This window comes from Podarcis liolepis (genome assembly GCF_965112155.1).
Source record: "Podarcis liolepis genome assembly, chromosome: 16".
Classification (NCBI taxonomy): domain Eukaryota; kingdom Metazoa; phylum Chordata; class Lepidosauria; order Squamata; family Lacertidae; genus Podarcis; species Podarcis liolepis.
In genome coordinates this window covers 22,072,193-22,095,276 of record NC_139567.1, presented here as the reverse complement: position 1 = coordinate 22,095,276, position 23,084 = coordinate 22,072,193, and the positions used below count along the sequence as shown (strand labels likewise).

Here is a 23,084-nt window from a genome sequence, read left to right as displayed (position 1 = left end):
GTGTTTATTGTGGGGGAGGAAGGGAAAGGAGATTGTTGGCTGCTTTGAGACTCCTTTGGGTAGTGATAAAGCGGGATATCAAATCCAAATCCAAACTTGCTTGTGATTTTGATGGAGGACTGTATGAGAAACTGAAGTGAATTCTGGCTCTGCCCTCCTCTACACACACATGCAAACACCAACTCTATGCTTAAAGACCTTTTTGTAGACATGAAATTGAAGCCTTGTGTAATGTACATCAGCTTATAAAGCAAGGTTATGAAACTAGAGTGCTGTACAAAAAAAAAAGCATCTGGCAAAAAAATACCTCTTGCTCATTGCCAATTCTAAATATAGAAAAACACACAGTGTCTCAAATGTTCCTGGGAGGTAGATTTTGGCAAAACACTGTGATGACGACCACGGAAGCATTCTTGTCACTCTCCAGCAGCAATTTACTCTTCTAATGACACTAAATGTTCTCACCTTAATAATTCGGTCACCAGTTTGAACCCCAGCCCGCATGGCTGCTCCATCTAAAGGGAAAAATCAGCCATTTAGAACTCAACACATTTTTGTTCCCAGTGTTCTTCTACTCTACTGTCCAAGCCAAACACGCCTTTCCCTTTCTGTAAAGACTATGTATGCCAGTGGTGTCGAAACTTTTTTCAAAGAGGGCCAGATTTGATGAAGTGAAGGGCCATGAGGGCCGACCAAAGGGCCAACCAAAGTTGTTGAGCTTTTTTAAGGGTTGGAGTTGTTGAGCTTCTTTTATGATTGGAGTTGTTGAGGGTTTTTTAGGATTTTACCCCAGGAAATAAACTACCGCAGGGGCTGGATTTAAACAACCGGAGGGCTGGATTAGGCCCCCAAAATGGACTTTGGACATGCCTGATGTATGCTGTTCCAATGGCACATGTTGTCCCCTACTGCAGACCATGCCAGACCACCACCAGCATGAGCCACATAACCTGCTTTGCTGGATTTCATAAGGAGGAAAAGGACAGTCCACTTCTCTACCTACCTCCCTACCTGCTTCTGTTTGGGGCCAAAATATACAATGTGGGAGGTTACCATGCAGCTGTATCCAAGTCTTTATTCTGCCTTTATTCTGCCTTTGCAACCTACCATTCCAAGAGCCTATATATTCTAGGAAACTAATGTGATTGGTTGCAAGTAGAGCAAAGACAATAAAGCACTTCTTTCAATTCAGTCTCTAGAGTTGCACTAGTCTCCCAATATGCAATAAAGCAAGGCTTTATCCTCATGCAGGCCTCTATCGACTACAGACTAACTACTGGACTGTATTTTTGTCTCTAGCATACTTATGATCACTTCATAAGAGATTTATATACTTGGCAGAATACCCAAATACAAATTCTATATACTGCATGTTGAATGTGGAACATCCTCTTTTTCTATGCTTGCCCTTTTTATACACACACACACACACACACACACACATACAGAATTCACAACTGAAATACACAGAATGCTATTTTCTACATGAGTATTGTTCCTCAAACACAAAAATTCATATGAAAACTTAGTGCCCTTTTGCATGTTAGAATTTTAGTGGATACACATTACAATATTTGACCTATTTGCACATCTGTAATGTGAAACAAAACAATCATGTTCATTTTACCTGTACACTACAAAAATAAACTGCTAATAACAAGGGTCAATGGAAGCTCTCTTTGCCATGTTTCTGAATGCATTGTAATGTGAAACATGCATATTCATGTTTCACATTACAAGGTAAAAGCCAGGCATAGGCAAACTCCGGCCCTCCAGATGTTTGAGACTACAATTCCCATCATCCCTAGCTAACAAGACCAGTGGTCAGGGATGATAGGAATTGTAGTCCCAAACATCTGGAGGGCCGGAGTTTGCCTATGCCTGGTACAAGCAGACACACATGTGTTCACTACAACTGTAATAAATGGAATTGCCCTGAACAAGCATCGTCACCTTCTTTGACGGACTGCACAAAGACAGGATTGTCTCCACTGACAGTCAGCCCAAATCCGTTTTCATCTCGCTGGATAATAACACAACGCTGGACAAGACCTGCATAAGAAAAAAATGAAAGAGACACAATATAGGCATCAAGCCAGAACCTCATTTTGGTAAGCGATGATTGCAACCTACAGAATGTGTGCAAAAGGGAAGCTGCAGGGTGGACATGGAAGGAGGAAAGAACCAACAATGGGAGAGCAGGTCATAAGCAAGGTAATTACTACAGCAGATTGGCCATGCTTACAACATTGATTGCATGACACAGAGGTATAGTAAAGAAAGGTAAAGTACCACTGGCACATCAGCCACATCGTCAACTAACAATAACCTTTAGAGAACAGGGCTACTTAATGATTCTTTTTATGAAAATAAATAAATTATACTTTTCATTTTACAACAAACACAAAACATAAATTTGAATTATTCCACATCATATTTTGACTCCCCTCCCCTCTTTCTGCAGTTTCTTACATTTATACTGTTTTTTCCTGCATTTCCAAGTTAACAGGCTACTTAATGATTCTGCACACTTGTTCTCTTTCCAATGTTTTCTATATAGCACCTACAGTTGCCATAAAAACTGCTTCACTTGCTAAAGCTGTGCACAGGCTCACCATCCTCAGGTTTGTACATTTCGAGGAGAGCATCCCAATATCAGGGAAATGGCCACCAAAAAGCTACCAAATTTGATACGAAGTGGGAATGGTAGTCCAAAACATATGAAGGATACGACTCTCAACAACCTTGACCGTTGGCCATGCTGGTTTAGGCTGATGGGATCTGCAATTCACAACATCTGGAGAAAAGCAGAATGGATAACCCCACTCCAGATATTCAGATGGGCTGAACAAACCACACACTAAAAGCGTACCTTTTTTAAACACAAATAACCTGGTAAAGTATTAAAAGCTGTAATGTAAAATTAACCTTTTAAATAAAGCCACAGAACTCACTGACTGGCCTATCTGTAATTAGTCTCCATTTCTAGGCTGATTGCAGAGGGTGGGGAGAGGTTCCCCTCTTCTCTAGCCAACTGCCAAACAGTTTGACAAATGAAGGCCAGAATGAATGTCTGTCAAGTGGTGGCACTGAATATAGTATTGTATTTCACGATTCACCTGAACTCCATAGGTGACTTGGAATTCCATGCAAGTAAATGAATGGGCTAGCAACAGATTCTCTAGGCACACAGATTTTTATCTTTCTGGTTATACATCTGAAGTTCAGTATAAAACTTTAATCATACTGGATGCAATCCAGATTTATCAGAATCAGCTGAGAGTTTGCCATTGCTTTTCAATCAAAAGTAGATTGCACAAGCAAGTAGCAAGCAGCATTAAAGCTTTGCCTCGTAGAAAATCCTTTATTCATCTTCCCAACTTCTCTTAAATATTGTTTTTACAACCTGCAGTTTCAAAAATGTATATGAGATATTTATGAGGATAGATGAATAAAAGAATAAGTTAAGATATGCAGGAAATGATGAAAATAAATGCAAAGAACCACAGAAAGAGGGGGAAGGGAGTCAAAGTTTGAAATGTTAGAATATTTGTCGAATAATTGTAATGTATATAAATGAAAATGAGATAATTTTTTTTAAGTACTGTTTTTACAGATTGCTTTTTCCTTGGATATTTGTTGCTTGTCTTTTAAATGCTGCAGTACATGTAGGAAGCAGCCCTATAACCAAGTCAGGCCATTAGTCCAGCTATTTCCTTGCAGCGGGGGTTGGGGGAATAAAAATCCTGAGGTAAAATTCTGTCTCAGGTAATTGGCCAACTGGCTTGACATAAGAATCATGTAACAATAAATCAAAATTCAAGCGCTCAGTAAATAAATACAGGCTATCTGTACAATGACACATGGGATAGGTGAGAAGAAGCAAAACCAAAAGCATAGCCCTGTACAGAAGCAACAACTCAACAGTATTACAGCATTCTGAACTAATTATTTCAGTAGAAATATGTCAAGCATTCTGAGCTTATTATTACAGTAGCAATAGCTCACACACTACTTGTAGAACTCAATCAATTCCATTTTTCCAGTGCTCAACTTATTTATTTATTCATTCATTCATTCATACATACATACATACATACATACAATAGTTATAGGACTTGCTTCAAACATCTATTAAGCTATTGTCATTACTCTAGGAAGCAAACAGTATATGGACCTCACCGTACAGGTGAGCGAAGTGGCATCCATAAGGTTTGGTCCCATTTTGATAATGCAAAAAAAAAGCCTCCCATAAAAATTCTGAGGATTATAAAAAAAAGGTTCAAACTTATGCATTGTTTTACCTAAGAGGCAATTGCCTGGAGGCATGCTGATGTGGTTTGAGTTATTGGTCCAACCACACTGCCAAGGTAATATGTGAAGTTTCCCAGGACACAACTGAAAGAGAGGTGGTATCCTGCATTTATGGCATAAGACACCACTTTCTTCTCCTCATCTCCAATTCTTTAATATGATTAGTATCTCTAAGTCTCATTTCAAAATACAATGCCAAAGGGAAGGAAAGAGCAGGATTTACAGGACGTGCCACTTCATTCAAAAATTGCATGACAGTTTTTTGGTTTTTACTTTCCTAGTAAAACTCTTCCCAATTACAAATTTTAACATTCCATTGCAGAGGTCAGACAGATCCATACCCTGTGCGCATTCGCTTAAACTTCTCTTCCAATGATGACACAGTAATTTTTTAAAAAATCAACACAGCACTCCTTTACTTATGGTATCTGGTACAAAATTCACCTTTTCCGCCACTCCACCCCCCACTTTAGTAACAGGTATCATCAGTTTGTGGGCATTGAGCAGTCAGCCCTGCTGTTATTATGCTCAAGTTATTGTTATGGATGTAACACAGCTGGCAGCAACCATGATCATTTTTGCTCCTTGTTCTTGCTACAACTGCAAGGACGTAGCAAGGCATAAAATGAGGGAAAGGAGCAGTACAATATATATAGACTCCTTTAGCATCCATTTAGGCCACAGGAAAAAAAATGGCATTATAAAATATTGCCATGTAAGCTCTCCATCCCCCCCAAAAATATAGAAAAAGATTTTAGGACTAAGAATCTCAGATTTAGTTTTATGTAGCACAAATGTTTTGCAAAAATTCATAAAGCTGAACAAAGAATATTGTTCAGGGGAGGGTCAACAAAGTCTAATTGAGTCATCCTCAACCCCCAAATTATCTGCCATGAACATGAGTTGGCTAAGCTTTCCTGGAACAAAAACTACAATTTATGCAAAGAACCTGATATCAATACTCATTCCTTGAACCTCTTAAATGTCTGAAATTACCGGTATTGAGAAACAGACCACAGCAATAGTCACCACAACACAGAGATTCAATGTGAAGGTATCAAACTCTGCTATGGAGCTATTTCTCCAAAATAGGGGAAAAAAATGTTTAGTCTTTATCAACTGAATATATGAGAAACTGGTGATATTTAAAAAGTAGAATGCAAAACACATATTGTATTATCCAGGAGTTTAAAACCACAGTCCCTGTTTATGTTTTATGTTATATCTCATTTCATAAGCAATCAAGGATTGTGAACTTGTCTCTCATTCAAAACAGGCATCTCAACAGCTCTCACCTTAAAAGGGTAACTGCAACACCTCTAATCAATTTTACCTGTTCAAGACATTTCCTCAGTAATATCCAAAGACAAGCAAAAGAGGCTGCAGTCGTATAAAGCATAGCATTCTCCACTTGCAAGCTCTTAAATAGCTTGACCCCATCCAAAACAAATATTGCAAACTTTTCCACACAAATTACACCACCAGTAGGAAGAGGGGGGAGGGGAGGAAGAGAGCCAGCACAGCAAAATAAAGGAAAGGAATGGGAGCCACACAGATAAATCCTAACCAAAGACAGAGTTTCTGCAGGAAGTATGAGAGGAAGCAGAAAGGTTCGGGTTAGGAAATCATGTTTCACTATACATTCATGAAAAGCCAAGGCACACAGTAAAGGTAGGGGAAACTAAATTTAAGATGGATCCCAAAAGGCACACAACACATTTCCTGTAATCAAGACAGATTAATTGGTTACTTCACAGAAAAACTGATGGCAGTGGAAAGTTTCTACTACTGAAGTTTTGAATGATACTTAGACCAGTATTCAAAACAACTAGCACTGGGATTTCTTCTGACCTCTAAGGTAGCAATATTGTTATTCCTCCTTTTTGTACATAGCAGAAGGATATGCAAATAGCTGCAGGGGAGGGGGAAAACCTCTCCCAAAGGAGATTACATCAATATAGTCAGCTCTTCTACAGTACTTCAAAGAGAAGTACAAGCTATTTGTTAGGGCCATGTTGGATAAGGCCAACGCAAATTGCAGTCCAAAACTCTGGAGGGCACCAGGTTGGCCAAGGTTGCTTTAGAGCAGTAGTTTCCAAATGGGGGTCTGTGAACCCAGAGGGTCTGGACAATCTACCCAAGGGGTCTGTGGTGTCATTCACAGAACAAAAACTACCATAGAAATATCAGAATTTTCAAAAGTAGGGGGTCCTTGGCTTGTATTTTGAAAAACAGGGGGTCCACAGTACATAGCAAACTGGGAACCACTGCTTTAGAGGGTTCTGCAGCTACCACTATGGATGCTACTTAAATTCCTTTATAAGGAACCACACAAGAATAAATTAGCTGTGGAGAGTTTGCATATGCATTGTTTGGAACGAATAACAAAAACCATGCCTCACTGTCCATTCCATCCCACAGAGCAGTTCAGCATAGCAAAACTGATGAGGACAATTCTGCAGCAGAGAACAATTAGTTCAGCAAACCAGTACATAAATCATAACAAGACTGGACCCTTTAATTTGTTATTTTTCTAGAGAAAGCATGAGTTTTCTTCCAAAGTGCATTAAAGCTAGAAACTGAAACAACTTATCTAGAAAGAAATGGCATTGAAAAGAATTCAAGTGCTAAAAAAACAACAGTGACACAGGGTAACAAGTGATTATACAGAGTTCAAGTTGAGATCATTATCAGAAGGTTTTGTGCCAACATACATATAAGGAGGTGGTGGAATCTAGGCAAGGAAAGAGGTAGGAACACTGATACTGTATTAAAGAATCTTAACAGTTTTGGATTTACCCATTTCTAAAAGGTCTGATCATTCACAAGACAAGTAGCAGAACAGAAATTAAGGGGTAGAAATTATACCTGATGTGGAGCATGCCTATTATAAGGTTAACTGGAGTTTTAATATTTTCAGTTACAAAACTACCCATGCTGTTCTAATGGTTCTATGCAATTAGCTGTCAATCTTAGGTATGGTAAGAATATCCATTTCTCTAAGGAAAATTCAGCAAGAGATGCCCAAACAGTTGGAAAGTGAAATGACTGTAATTTCCTTCAAACAAAATGCAAATACATCCATATCAGTGCCATATCCTGTATGGTCTGTAACTCAACCTATTCACAAACCTTTAAGCTGCTATTAGGTAAAGGTAAAGGGACCCCTGACAGTTAAGTCCAGTTGCGAATGACTTTGGGGTTGCAGTGCTCATCTCGCTTTACAGGCCGAGGGAGCTGGTGTTTTTTCGCTCCACAGTTTTTCCGGGTCATGTGGCCAGCATGACTAAGCCGCTTCTGGCGCAACGGAACACCAACACCAGAGCAGCGCACAGAGATGCAGTTTACCTTCCCTCTGGAGCGGTACCTATTAATCTACTTGCACTTTTTGGGGTGCTTTTGAACTGCTAGGTTGGCAGGAGCTGGTGCCGAGCAACAGGAGCTCACCCCGTTTCAGGGATTCAAGCCATCGACCTTTTGATCGGCAAGCCCAAGGCTCAGTGATTTAGACCACAGCGCCACCCGCGTCCCTAAGCTGCTATTAGCTGACACTGATTCCTAAATATTCCAACCCCTAAAAAGGATTCCTATTAGGAAATGGAAGACAAAATAAAAGACATCTGGCTTTTACTACGCGAGTTAGTGTCCATCTGCCAAAAGCTTGCACACAGCAGCCACATTAAAAAGCTCAGTCCTTTTCCCTGCTGCAGAATAAGCCATGCATGGCAGGTAAAGGGCAGAGGCCTTGGGCACACAGAACAACAGCACAGAGCACACTGAACAAAGGCACAAGGCTGCAGTGGCTGCTTCAGCTTACCATACGTCTCGGATCTACTCTCCTCCGAGCTACACTTTGTCTTCCTGGAGGAGCTATCTGCACGAAAGCAGGAGAAAAAGATATAGGAAATATGGAGACCAACATGAAAAAAAATTCATAAAAGTCAGAATGATTTGTATAATTGGGTTAATGCATGCAAAACACAAACAAGGTATGAGCAACACAGAGGTGGTAACATTTTGAAATCAGAATGTGAATACCAGAGGTTTGAACAATACAGGTAACATCACACTGTAAGGTTCTTGTAAGGAAGAAAATGTTAACACAATCCAGCTCTCTCTTTTCTATATCAACTACTGAATTGTATTTAATATGATCAACATCCAGGCCCTACTCTATAAAAACACCATATAATAAACGGGCTGCTCCCACCACTCTGGGGAATGGCATCAAGTTTTGAATCTAACTGTCTGTGAAATATTTTTGTTCCAGCCCTGCTACCCAAGTTCCCTATTTAAGCTAGAATCACATAATGTTTCATGGCAGTCGGAACAGATCATCACTACAACTTAGGATACAAAGGTGAAAGAATCCTGAACACCTACGATCAGAATGTTGTGGATGCAAATTTACATGTTATACTTTCACAAAAAAGAACTGGTACCAGCCCACACTCTTAGAAATGGGATGAGCTTGTAACATAAAAATGGGTAGTACGTCCTTCCTGTGACAAATAAGTAGTTTTAAGCAGGGCAAATGAAGTAATGGATAGATATTTCTATTTTCACTCACCCTCGTAAACAAACAGTGAAATAGGTTACAACTGTTTCAATTTTACAAAAGGGGAAATAAGTTATTATATAAATAAATAAATATATAATGATTATATTTACAATTATAGCAACCCAGCATAGACCACAGCTTAACTAGACAATGAATCCTGCTCTCCAAAATTCAAGCCCAACATGCTTGAACCCAGCCAGCATGAAGATGATTGACCTATCTTTGCATATCACATTCTGCAACCTTCAGAGTCACCTCTTACCTGCTGCATGATTTGGGGAAATAACAGGCTAAACAGTATGGTGCACAGACAAGAAGCAACACAACACATGGGGCCAAGAGGCTCACCCGCAAGCCAGTCATACAGTTAGGAGCACACAGCAGTCACTGGGTTAGTAGGTTGGGGTGGGTGGAACCTCCACATGCAGACTAATTTCCAAGACAGCAATAGACTCTGAATGCAACATAGATGGTCTACAAGTATAGGGAAAAAGAAAGAAAGTGAATAGCCATGTCCAGTTAAAGGTTTATAAAAATACAAAATGAGAAAGTACAACTTCACTCAGGAGACTGAAAAGAAGTTCTTCAGGTCACAAAGCCAAGTGGTGATGCTTAAAATTCGCCCCACAGACAAAGAATAGCCTTAAGTGTAACCAATAATTTATCTAGACCAGTCATGTGCTGCAGTCAGCTTTAGATTATTAAAAAATAGCTATAAAACCTACCAAAGGGAGGTCCCCAAATACTGGTGGTTTAATAATGTTGTCCTAAAAATAGGTGAAGTGGGATAAGAGATGCAAAGTTGTGCAGGATTTTGTACAACAAAACCCTCAGTAATACCCATTTTGGCGATGGTCTGCTCCTTTGCATTGCAGAAATATGCACGCAGATCAGCATAATCCCCATGCAGCTTGCAGTTGTGCCAAATCAGCAAGACTGGCACCTGCATAGTTACGGGCTGCAGCTGCTTTAAATAATTGTTTCCTAAAGCCTTAGGGATAAATGACATAGGATGTGCAACTGGATCTTCTAGTGTTTCCAAAACGCAGCCACAATTTTGAGTATAGAAGGAGTGCTAGAGGAGTGCTGGTCCAATTAAAAAAATGCAGCCACAGAAGACTTATTCAAAAACAGAAATGTTTGGAGATCCAATACATAGTTCAAATAGCTTGGTTCCAAGGTTTCAAAACACCTCTTCCACTAGAATATGTGTGCTCCACCAATAGCCCTTTCTCTCCAAATAGGCTTAAAATAAAAGAAATCAAATCAAACCGAACAGGTAACAACAGAAGCCCATCATATTTGCTTTGGCCAAAGATTCTGCCACCACCACTCACCCACCTATCACTACTGGAGTCGTTATCTACATAACTGAAGAACACAACAGTTAATAACATTGGGGAATTCAACTTGTGAAAAGGGGATATCTAAAATTATGCAATCACTGTGAAAAAGAAAGGCAGCAATAGCTTCTTAATTTTACACTATGGAAAAAGTTAGGTCACTTTTTCACTCTAAAAGCTCTTTGTTGTGAAGCAATGAGTTGTGTGGGAGGCTATGAGGAATCTACCTGTAGGGTCGAAGTCCTGGGCACTGACGCAGCGTTCAACCTTCTGCTTCTTGTCTGCTGGAGACTCTCTGCTCAGAATGCTGCCATGTCTGAAGCAAAACAAAAAGAAGCAAAGATGGAGGATCAACCAAGACAACAGATACTATAAAATCATAAACACCAAATGACCCTGCAGAATTTAAGAAATCTGCACAGCTCCTCACATGTATCTAGTAAAGGAGTAAAATTTTGCTGCTACTTCTATTCTGCTGTCTAAATCTGCAGAGAATATTATTTTAAAAAATTAAAGGTTTTATATAAAACTGAGCTGAAATTGTGAAGTTGCAATACCCAACTGAGGGTATGAAGACCACACTCTATTTACCTTCAAGTTTGTCTTCTGTAAATGGTCAGAGCTATGGTAATCTCAGCCATTTTGTTCTACAGCACTTGAAGACAGGGAAGACGTGCCTAATTCCTGCCTTCCACTGCAAGAAGTCACAGGAGACACAAACCCGAAGAAAAACTGGGGCGGGGTGGGGGAGGGTGTCAATTTTGTGCCGAAGTTTTCTGCATGGAAAAACTCTGACTGATTCCTAGCCCTACACTAACAAGTGCTGGGCTTTCCACATTATTGATACAACCAACTCTCCATTTATGCTGGGGGTACGTTCCGTGCTTCCACACAGATCGGTGAAATGTGCATAAATGGGGAACACCCTGGAGAATCCTAGTAGCTTGTGAGGAGACCCTCCCCCCCGGAGCCCAAAGAGGATGTCTCCTGGCAAGCTTGAGGGGCAGTGGATCTGTTGAGGCTATTCAACATTTCCACCTAACAGCTCAACAAAGCCCTGCTGCCCCTCCAGCTCATGCAGAGACACACACCCCTGCATAAACCAGAGGGGCAGCGGGGCTTTCTCAGCTAATGTGCAGGGAAACAGTAGTGGCCACTGCACTACCCCACATATCAGCTGTTAGGTGGGAAGGCTTAGCACCCTAAATAAATCCCTGCTGTGCTTCCAGCTCACAAGGAGACCAAACAGAACATCCTCTTCGGGTTCTGGTGAGGGTCTTCTTGCAAGTCACTAGGACTCTCTAGGATGCTCCCCATTTTCAGGTCCCCAACATCATATGTGTGCACGGTCACGTGCAAGTAGATTGCACAAAAATGGGGAGTTGCCTGTACATAGGGAGGCAATGTGTGCCTAAGAAAAGCCAACTTCATGCAGTTGCAGATCCATCTCTGATACGTAAATAACCCTTGGAACTCTTAAGCACACACAAGCACCGAGCTGGATCCAAGAGCTCACTTGTCTGCGCAAGTATGGTAGTCTGCCAATATTATCTTGATTATGAAGAGAATATTGTAGGTAGCATGTAAGTAATCAAATTCTCAAACACTCACCTTGTAGGTTTTTTGAGGGGAAACCTGAAATATAAAAAATAAAATAAAAATTAGCGTAGAATAGTTAGACATTTAAGAATCACACGAATAAGAATTCTAGCATAGCTCTTACATTCCTTTGTTGCTTCTCACCACACACAAACCTCAAAGTAACCTCACAGAGGTTATATTTTGACTACTGCTATTAAAAATACCAGTTAGAAGCGTGTGTAAGTACTTGTTGCACACCAAGTAAATCTGTACGGCAACTCACTTCATTCTATATACATCTACCTTCATAAAGGTGGCTCAAGCTATACGACATTACTGCACAGCAAAGCAGCTGTTTTAAAACGTTGACATTTCTCTATAATATCCCAACCCCCATGCTGCAGCAAAGCATCTGCCGTTAACTAGGGCAGATTTGTTCAGAAGCCTGAGGACGTAAACACTCCAAAATGCAGTTCTGGGAGAATAAACTCCAAGCTTATCTCCCATAGACTCAGTCTTTCTTACATGAGAATGCCAGTCACCAAACAATGTTGCATATGTCAAGGGGAGAACTGTTCCAAAGGGATTCTGTGATAGATTCCCGGAAGCTCCTGGGCTGCAGGCCAGCTTTCCCAGTCTCTCATTCTACACACACACACACACACACACACACACACACACACAGAGAGAGAGAGAGAGAGAGAGAGAGAGAGAGAGAGAGAAGGGATATGGAGGCAAGGCAGCCAGCAAGTCTTGATCACAGGGAAACCTCACACAATCCTTCACATATTCAGCTCATTCACTGAAAAGTAGAATCTAATAATGTCTCATGTATACCTTCCAGTATAAAATTCTTTTATTTAGTGCTCACTTAATGAAAATAGTCAAGCTAGACTCTGACCCCCTTCCTTAAAAAGGATAATTCAGTAATCTCTGAGATATTCCACAAAGCGTAGAACAACGCATATGTCAGAGCTGCTTGAAGATCCTAGCTCACAGAGGATCACGCTAGCCAGCGATCATTAAGTAAAAGTCTTTATTGAATTACAGTTTCCATTCTCACGCTGCTGCGCGCAACTCTACGTCTAGTAGCTAGATCGGCGAAGCTCCGTCTGAGTCTCCGCCCCGTGTGCACCAACTTAATATCCTAGCCTTGCTCCACCTTTTCCGCCTGACTGTCCTCCTCTGGGTCCCTCTACCCCCCGGGGCTTCTTCCTTCCGGGATTCTTCTGACGCTGACCCGGACCCTCCTGCCTCCTTGCGCCGGGCTTTAGGACCTGGTTCCCTTTCGGGGCTGCTTACTGCGCCGCCTTCCTCTGCATTTGAACTTGGCGCGCGCGCCCAACCTTCCACTTTCCTCTTAACCGTTTCTTCGCTCCCCGATGGAGGTGTGGCCACTCCTGACTCATGCCCTCCCTCCTGTGGTGAGCTGCCAGCGCTTCCCCCCTGGCTCCCTTCCTCTTCCCTGCTTCCTGGCGGTGACGCTGGTCCCGATTTCCAGCTGCTCCCCCCTGAGTCCCCTCTGGCTCTATCTTCCTGGGGTGCCCCCCTAGACTCCCCCCTTGCCCTGGCCACTGGTGCTCCTTTCTGTGAATCCTCTGATTCACTGGAAAGACTAGGAGATCTCGGGTCGTCGTCATCACTCATCTTTTCTTCTGCCTCCTCCCCTTCGCTCTCTGTTTCCTCCCTTGCCCGTGCCTCTGCTCCTAAACCCCTGACATCCATCCCCCCCTCGAAGCCCCCCATTCCCCCCTCCCCTCCTTCCGGTGCTGGAGCTGGGGGCTGCTGTTGCAAAGGGACGAACGTCGGATATCGGTCGCTTCCCGTGGCGGGCCTCCATCTGAAGTCTCGCGGGTCTTCCTCCCTGCTCTCGTCGACAACGGTCACCTCCGCTTCCATCTCTGTGCCGCCGTGCTCGAAACCAGGGTCGTCCCCGAAAACGTCCATGTCCGTCTCTCCCTCACTTCCTCCTGGCGGTGTTGCTCGTCCTGGGCCTTCCAGCCACCGTCTGCGGAACTGCTCCTCTGGTCTATCGTCCCACCAATACGAGGGTTCTGATGCAGATCCCGAGGGTGACCCCTCCGGGGAACGGACGTCTTGTGTCGGGTCCTCGTCCGAGTCAAACCCCCGGAAAGTGCTGGCCGAAAGCGTGGGCGTGAAAAGCCAGTCGTCGAAAAAGTCTGCTGGCATAGGTCTATGGGGGAAGAGGGCATGAAACTCGTCTTTGAGGAGAGGTTCGTCCAAGGCGTAGCCCGGCACCCAGCTGTTCGCACTGGCCGGGGTGCCCTCCTTGGCGAGAAAGTATTCTACCCCCTCTTCCCCCCATCTGGAGTCCAAAATCTCCGTGACTTCGTTGATGCGCTCCTTCTGTGCCACTCCCGCGTGCCCTGTTCTGTCTCTGACCGGACTCGGCGCCGTTCCGGGTTCCTGGAACCTGTGCGGTGCCTTGTAGGGAGTGAGCACCGATCTGTGGAATACCGGATGCATTCTGGAACCCTCCGGAAGTGCCAGTCTGAAAGCTACCGGGTTGACCTGCTCTTCGACTTGGTAGGGCCCCAGTTGTTTATGCCCTAGTTTCTTCTTGGCCAACGACCTGGCCGGCACTGCGTGGGCTGCTAACCAAACCCAGTCTCCCACGTGGAGCTCTTCGCCAACCCTTCTGTGCTTGTCCGCTTGTACCTTGTATGCGTGCTTGGCCAGCTCCAGGTGGCGCCTCAGCTGATCGTGGACTTCCTGCAGCTCCGACGCGAACGCATCTGCTGTCTGCGGCTCCCCCTCCCCCATTCTTTCCAGTCCCGGGAAGGTTCTGGGGTGCCTCCCGTTGTTGGCGAAGAACGGCGTGACCCCCGTGGACACGTGCTTCGTGTTGTTGTAGGCGAACTCGGCAAGCGGCAGGTAATCCACCCACGTCGCAGGCTGTTGATTTGCATAACATCTCAGGTACTGCTGCATGATGGCATTGACCCGCTCCGCTTGCCCGTTGGTCTGCGGGTGTCTCGCCGACGCCAGGTTGATCTTGACGTTCAGGAAGCCCATCAGCTTCTGCCAGAAATTCGAGATGAACTGCCGCCCCCGGTCGGACAGAATAGACCGTGGCAGACCGTGAACCTTGAACACGTGGTCTATGAACAGTTTGGCGGTTTGCTCCGCCGTGGCCACCTTAGCACACGGAATGAAATGCGCCATCTTGGAAAACAGGTCCACCACCACCAGCACTGCCGTCTTGCCCCTCGAGCTGGGCAGATCCGTGACAAAGTCCAGGGCCACCCTTTCCCAAGGTTCGACCGGAGTTTGCAGCGGTTCCAACAGTCCGGCCGGCGGTTTGTGCACTGGTTTGGCCCTCTGGCAGGTGTCACACCTCGCCACGTAGTCTGCGACCTCCCCTCTCATTCCAGGCCACCAGAAATCCCTGGCTACTAATTCCACCGTCTTCTCCTTGCCAAAGTGCCCGGCCGTGGGCGCGTCGTGCAGCTGCTGCAGCACCTTGGCGCGAAGGTCGTCTCCCGGCACGTAGATGGCCCCTTTACGGATGAGCAATCCATCTCGTAGCTGGAAACCGTCGGCCGCAGCCGTGCCCCTTTGCACCTCTGCCATCTTTGCTTGCGCGAAGGAGTCATCCTGCAACGCTCGTCGCACCGCCTCCAGGTCCACGGTGGCCGCGGCGCACGCCCATACTGTCGGTGCGAAGATGTGCATGGCGGCCGCTGGCGTTGCGTCCTCCAGATACTGTGGCTTACGGGAGAGGGCGTCCGCCATGATGTTAGTGTCCCCCGGGACATACTCTATGCGGAAGTCGAAGTTCGCAAAAAACTCAGCCCAACGTATCTGCCTCTGGTTTAGGAACTGTGCCGTGCGCCAGTGCTCCAGATTCTTGTGGTCCGTGCAAACCTGCACCGTGTGCTTGGCGCCGATCAGGAAGTGCCTCCACGCTTTGAACGCTGCATGAATGGCCAGCAACTCCCTGTCCCAGATGGTGTAGTTCTGCTCGGACTTGCTGAGCTTCCTGGAGTAAAACGCTGCCGGTCGCCACACCCCCTGCTGGTCCTTTTGCAGCAGGACCGCCCCCACGGCTCTGTCCGAGGCGTCTGTCTCCACCCTCATCGGCCTGCTGGGGTTGACGTGAAGCAGCTGCTCTTCCGACGCGAAGAGACGCTTGAGTGCCTGAAAGGACTGCTCCGCCTCCTCTGTCCAAACGAACTTCTTTTTCTTGGAGCTAAGCGTGTCTGTGATGGCCGCTGTCTGCATAGCGAAGCCCTTGATAAACTTGCGATAGAAGTTCGCAAAGCCGACAAACCTCTGGACCTCCTTCCGGTTGCGTGGACTCTTCCAATCCAATACCGCGCGAACCTTGGCGCTGTCCATGGCGAGCCCCTTGTCAGACAACTTGTAGCCCAGAAAATCCACCTCCGTCACGTCAAATTGGCACTTCTCCAGCTTGGCGTAGAGCCTATGTTGCTTTAGTCTGGTCAGCACTTCCTTGACGTGTCTGTCATGCTCCTGCTGCGATTCCGAAAAGATCAGGATGTCATCTAAGAAACAGACGCACGTCTTGTAGAGAAGTCCCGCCAACACGTGATGCATGAAAGCTTGAAAAACGTGGGAGCCATTTTGCAATCCAAAGGGCATAACTCTGTATTCGTAGGTACCCAGTGGCGTGAACATGGCCGTCTTCCACTCATCTCCCTCCCGCATACGAATGAGGTTGTACGCCCCTCGCAGGTCTAACTTGGTGAACACTTTCCCCTTCCGCACCTTCGCCAGGAGGTCGTCGATTCGGGGCATGGGGAAGTCCGACGGCTTGGTCCCATTGTTTAAAATGCGATAGTCCACGACCAGTCTTTTTTGGGGCGTGTCTCGTTTTTTAACAAAGAATACTGGACTGCCCCCCGCTGCCTTGGACTCTCGGATGAAACCGCGCTCCAAATTATGATCTATGAACTGTTTGAGTTCCTGCAGCTCGTCCTCTGACATGGAATACAGTTTCCCCTTAGGCAGCGCCACCCCCGGCAGCAGGTCAATCTTGCAGTCATATGGTCTGTGAGGGGGTAGCCTGTCTGCCTCCTTCTCGCAGAAAACTTCCAAAAATTCTGCGTACTTGTGGGGAATCGCTTGCAGCGTGCCTAGCAGCAGCTGTGACTCCTCTTCCTCTCCTTCCTGCCGGGGCACGATGCAGTGTTCAGCACAAAAGGAAGAGCCGAAGATCAGCTGCCTCTGGTACCAAGCCAGCGTTGGGCTGTGCTTGTCTAGCCAACTCATTCCCAATACAATGGGCGTATCCGATAGTTGAGTGACATTGAAGCTGATGATTTCTTTGTGATTTCCAAGTCGCATCGCCATGGGCGGCGTCTGCTTCACCACTTGCCCCCCCTAGCAACTCCCTGCCATCCACCGTGACAACCTGCAGGGGCAGTGTGGCCGGCAGCAACTGTATAGCGTGCTTGTCGATAAAGTCCTGCCCTATAAAGTCCGCGTTGCTGCCCGAGTCAACTGTGATGGGCACGTCAGTGGTGATTCCATTGGGCAGCTGGAGAGATGCGGTGAGCCTCACCACTGGTTTGGGCGGGAGGGGGTTCACGGGCTGTAAAACCTCTGGGGACTGCGTCACTAACACGTCTGGCTGGGCCCCAGGGCCTCTTCCTCCAGCCAGACTGCGTCGTTTCCCTGCTGTGGTCCCCCTTGCTGCGTTGCTGCAGTCACCATTGCCGAGGCTGCAGTAAGCTTGTGGAGCCTCTGGGGACACTCTTTTGCCATATGCCCTGGCTCCTCACAGACGTAACACTTCCTGTTCCCTCTAGGAGGCTTCGCTTTCACTGCTGCCGGTGCTAGGGCTCTGGTTGCTGACTGAGCCCTTGCACCTCCAACCTCCATAGGTTCGGCTCCTCCTCCTGGCGGAGGCGTGGATTGCGCCCGCGCTGCTTCTCTGGGAAGGAAGGAGGGGCCCCTGGCTGGTTCGCGCCCTCCACGCCCTTCGTCCCTGCTCCACGGACGTTCTTCCAGCCTCACCCCCACTGCCAGTGCCCTCTGAACGACCTCCTGGGTGGTTCGGGGTCTCTCCCCCCTCGCGATCTCATCTTTAATCGAGTTGTGCAGCCCCTCCCAAAAGATGTCTCTTACAGGAGCCGAATCTCTGTCCCATTCCAGGGCACTGACCAAGGCGAAAAAGCGGGCATGATACTGCCTGACGCTGGCCCTCCCTTGTCTCAGCCCATGCACCTCCTTCCGTGCAAGATCCACGTCAATACTTGATAAAAAACACCCATCCATCGCTTTAATAAAGGCATCTGCATTCTGGAGCGCCGGATCCTTATCTCTCCATAAATTGCGTAGCCATGCTTTAGCATCCCCATGCAAATGGGACATGATGAATCCCACTCTCTCTTGCTCATCTCTAAAGTCTTTATGCAGCAGTTGCAGTGCGCACAGTACGTCGGCTCTAAAGTTGGGATACTGTTGCAGGTTCCCATCGAAGTGAGAGACCAGCCCGCCTGTCCGTCTCGCCAACCCAATTCCCTCCTGCCGGGGTGTCTGCTTTGTCAGCACGTCTAACCTGACCTGGAGATCCCTGCAGGCGGCAGCTGCCTCCTCCTCTCTCTTCCTGGATGCGAGAGCCTCGGCATTCAGTTGTGCCACTGCTTTTCTGAGTTCCTCTATCTGCTGCTCAGCCGTCATGTCGTCTGCCGTTCGTGAGCTCGCTAGTAGGCACCTGTTTCTCTCCCCTCCTCGAGGCTGTAGATGCCCACAATCGGGAGACGGAGCTTACTGTCAGAGCTGCTTGAAGATCCTAGCTCACAGAGGATCACGCTAGCCAGCGATCATTAAGTAAAAGTCTTTATTGAATTACAGTTTCCATTCTCACGCTGCTGCGCGCAACTCTACGTCTAGTAGCTAGATCGGCGAAGCTCCGTCTGAGTCTCCGCCCCGTGTGCACCAACTTAATATCCTAGCCTTGCTCCACCTTTTCCGCCTGACTGTCCTCCTCTGGGTCCCTCTACCCCCCGGGGCTTCTTCCTTCCGGGATTCTTCTGACGCTGACCCGGACCCTCCTGCCTCCTTGCGCCGGGCTTTAGGACCTGGTTCCCTTTCGGGGCTGCTTACTGCGCCGCCTTCCTCTGCATTTGAACTTGGCGCGCGCGCCCAACCTTCCACTTTCCTCTTAACCGTTTCTTCGCTCCCCGATGGAGGTGTGGCCACTCCTGACTCATGCCCTCCCTCCTGTGGTGAGCTGCCAGCGCTTCCCCCCTGGCTCCCTTCCTCTTCCCTGCTTCCTGGCGGTGACGCTGGTCCCGATTTCCAGCTGCTCCCCCCTGAGTCCCCTCTGGCTCTATCTTCCTGGGGTGCCCCCCTAGACTCCCCCCTTGCCCTGGCCACTGGTGCTCCTTTCTGTGAATCCTCTGATTCACTGGAAAGACTAGGAGATCTCGGGTCGTCGTCATCACTCATCTTTTCTTCTGCCTCCTCCCCTTCGCTCTCTGTTTCCTCCCTTGCCCGTGCCTCTGCTCCTAAACCCCTGACAGCATATTAAACCAAATATGATTTTAATATGTCCATTAAACAAAATAGAAAGATTTAGTTATGCAAAGTTTCTTCTTCTCAGTCCACTTATATAACATTCACAGCACATGCAAGTCTGCTGAAGACATTCATTTTTACTAATATATCAGCCCCATATGGATGATTCTGGCAGAACTGTGTATAGTACAGGTGCAAACTACAGCGTTAAGATTCAATTTAGGTTTGAGGTTTTTTTTAGATTTACATTCAGTGATTACACCTCTGCTGTTTCTCCAGATACTACATATAAAGCAGCTAGTCAGTTTCATACTTCCTGCTCTCACTAAAGCATTGCTTTGGGTTTAGGTGAGAGAAACACAATTCTTAAAGAAACCGCTATACTACAGTTCCAATGATGACAACAGGATTTGTATGACACAGACTGGAGAAAACCTGTCGGCGTAGGACAGAGCTTTCCAAATTATGTCGCGACACATTAGTGTGTCGGCTGCAGCATGTAGGTGTGTCAAGTGAACGCTCCCTGCTCTCCTCCTGGGGCTGGAAATGGGTTAGTTCAACCTCTGGTTTCCTAGTAAAACTGATTTAATGTGTCACAAAATGATGGATGTTACAAAATTGTGTCACCAACATGAAAAGTTTGAAAAGCTCTGGCCAGGAGAATGACCAGCTGATATACACTGCCAGAGTTGCTCCCAAATTTCATGTACATAAACCAACAAAAACATTTTTAGTAGAAGAATAGGACAGCAGACACAGCCAAAAAGTGACTCATGAGAAAATGATGCACGGTATTATTTGCTTTAGATTTCTGGCTGTTCTACAAACACTTCTAGTCTCCACCTTCAATGCAATAACATTAAAGCTTCATGATTTAAGGAACTCAGAACTTGAGGCAAGTTATAACATCCAATTTCAGATTTCACAGTGTTATCAAATTCAGTAGTAGGCATGTCTAAATATAAATACAGTAAATGTCTTAATAATTTTTTTTGTATGTACTATTCATTTTTAATTTGAATACCAAGAGACATGTGGCCAATGTGGCTTAGTTTTTAAAATAAACAACTAGATACTATGGCAACAGGCAGACAACCAACCAGTTCATAATGTTTTTTCCAATTATATGCTACAGTGAAAATTTCTGCACAGGGCAGCCTGGCTAGTCACCATGCTCTGGTAAACTCCAGCTTGAACTGTTGCAATATGCAGTACATGGGGTTGCCCATGCAAACAATCCAGAAAATGCAAGGATGCCAATCTGCGGAAGCTAGGATCATGATGGTGACAGCAGGTCAAACACACATAAACCACATTTTACAGCAGCTCAGTTGGTTGCCAATTGTGTTCTGGGTCCAATTCAAGGTGCTTACACTTGCATAAATCCCTTAAAAGCCTGGGCCCAAATATCTAAGAGAACACCTGTTTCCATATAACCTGCCTGTGCATTTGGATGTGCAGAAGAGACTGGCCTAGTGGTCTCTGCACAGTACAAAATACATAGTACAGGCCCCTAGAAAAAGACATTTTTTTGTGGTGGTTCCACATCTGTGCAACTTCCTCACCACTGAGATGTACCCAGCCTCTTCATTATACATATTTTTCAGAAAACAGGTTAATAAACATTGCTTTTTGCAGGCTTTTAGAGGAGGGGTGGGATAAAGATTTGATAGCTGATCTCACACAGTTGGGATTCATATGGAAGTGAAAAATAATTTAATGCTGCCTTTTCCTAATGTGCCTTAGAGTTATGAAATAGTTTTCATTGTATTTTAATTTGTTGATGCAACTGCCCTGTGGGCTTATTGGCGAAATGCAATATCTAAGATTGATAGCGAAAGTTAAGAGTAGCCATTGTTTTAAGAGGTTGCTGTGCTCACTAAATCTAAGTATGGGCTTTAAGCTCGATTGGGAAATCAATGCATCAGGCTACTGTTTCTGCCCTATATGTGCATCCCATGATGAGACTGTGCCACTTCAAGAAAAACTAAAAGCCAGAGCCACCATGGTGCAACCCTGGATGCTGTGTTCAAAGTCTGCTTCTCACATTCCCACCCAATTACTCTGCAACCCACTCAAACACTTAAGAGATTCCAAAGCTTCTCAGCAGCCTCAAACAGCAAGGTGCATTTTTATTTTACATATATTGCCAGCAACAAAGTACAGTGCTGCTCTTGTTCCAAGCCAGGCTTCAAGCATATAGATTAATATCTGTCTCAGCAAGAGGGTTAGAGAAAGGCTGAAGATAGAGGGGGTGGAAGTGTAAAAGTCTTGCTACTTAAGTTTCAGCCACAGTCCAGCCATTCAGACCCTGCTCAAGCAAGTTCCACAGCACTGTTCCATGACACAAGTCCTCTGATTTTTTCCAATAGCTGATGTCAGGGCTTTTCACAGAGAAAGAGCTGCATTTACAGAGCCAGCAAGGAAGGAGGGCTTCCCCAGCTACTCTCAATGTGGTCATTGTGCTGCTCTGTAGCTACAGCCAGAGCAGAGCCTTGCAGATTGGTTTTAACTGCTGCAGAAATTATGCCTGTTTAGAAAGAAGGGTGTTTTACAATCAAACATTTCCAGCCCTGAATACTGTACTTCCCACGGGGCAGTTCATTCTACATCTAAGACTCTAAGTGTTTTAGGCCCACTGAAACTGTGGAACAAAACTAGTTTACATTTGGCAAGGTATTCACAAGACAGTATTGTTATGTGCCGTGACACCAAATTTTCCCATCTCAAAGGTTTCTAAAGACCATATTTTCACTGCACAGAAATACAGCCGTCGTCTGACACTACCAACGGGAATTAAAATGAATGAAGTCATTCCTTAATTTAAGCATATTGCGAGAAGTTTGGAATCAGGATACTCCAAACATGGTATTAATTCCACCCTACACAACTCATCATGCATATTCCACACTTACACAAAGCATTCGGTTTTGAGGTTTAAGTAGCAACTCTTTCCATATATATGCTCAGCGGTCCTAGTGGAGTGCATTGATGCCACATCCTGCGCAACTCTGGGATCTAGCATAGTGATGATTCCAACAGGCATGTTGGGAAAAGCTACCAGATCTCCAAAATGGGGGGGGGATCATTATTCCCCAGTAAGTTACACAACGTAAGTGCCTAAACAGGAATGCTAGTTAGTAAACTAGAATGTTTTCACATCTTAGATTTCATGGACTGCCCATAACACAGCAGTTTTATTAAGATCTCATAAATCTGAGCATTCTGGTATTCTTCTCACCAGACAGAACCTATACATTAGTGAGATTCCAAACTATGCTTCCCTAGAAATCATCTGGCCGTTATCCCAAAATACCTGTGAGCCAAAGGGTATATATATGTTGCTTGATGCATAGCAGTGAGGTAATTTTAATCTATTTCAGTATTTTAACTGCTGTATGTTTTAAAGTATGGTTGTGATTTTTTCTTTAGTTTCTTGTTTTATCTTTTTGTAAACTGCTTTGAGGATTTTTACAATCAAGTGATATATACATCTTATGAAATAAATAATTAAAATTATAAGTTATGCAAGTTCTTTTCTCCTACCTGGAGTATGTATGTATTTTTAGGTAAAGAAATTCTGTCTAGTCTATTATTTAGCTGCATCACCAAAAGTGACAATTTAAGGAAAAGTTGAATCCCATTTGATTAAAATGTTGCTTTGGCTACCCCAAACAATAACTTAAAAAAAAAAGATAGGCTTGCAAACTGCCTGGGAAGTAAGTTGTATGTAAATGGATTTACCCTGTTCTCCTCTCAGTTTACTGTTATATTTT

General features: G+C 45.2%; 1 protein-coding gene across 5 annotated transcripts in view; it reads right to left on the bottom strand.

Moving 5' to 3' along the window:
- The window catches only part of ARHGEF12 (Rho guanine nucleotide exchange factor 12), a 91,470-nt gene that overhangs the window by 43,261 nt on the left and 25,125 nt on the right, over nt 1–23,084 (bottom strand). For 3 of the 5 annotated variants that reach the window (XM_083480913.1, XM_083480911.1, XM_083480912.1), the window contains exons 2-6: nt 11,830–11,853; nt 10,446–10,534; nt 8,132–8,188; nt 1,954–2,052; nt 466–515 (exon numbers count right to left, since the gene is read on the bottom strand). In XM_083480913.1, coding sequence (XP_083337039.1) covers nt 466–515; nt 1,954–2,052; nt 8,132–8,188; nt 10,446–10,534; nt 11,830–11,853 — 319 coding nt within the window. The remainder of the gene's footprint in view (nt 1–465; nt 516–1,953; nt 2,053–8,131; nt 8,189–10,445; nt 10,535–11,829; nt 11,854–23,084) is intronic. The other 2 variants (XM_083480915.1, XM_083480914.1) reach the window with 1 other exon arrangement.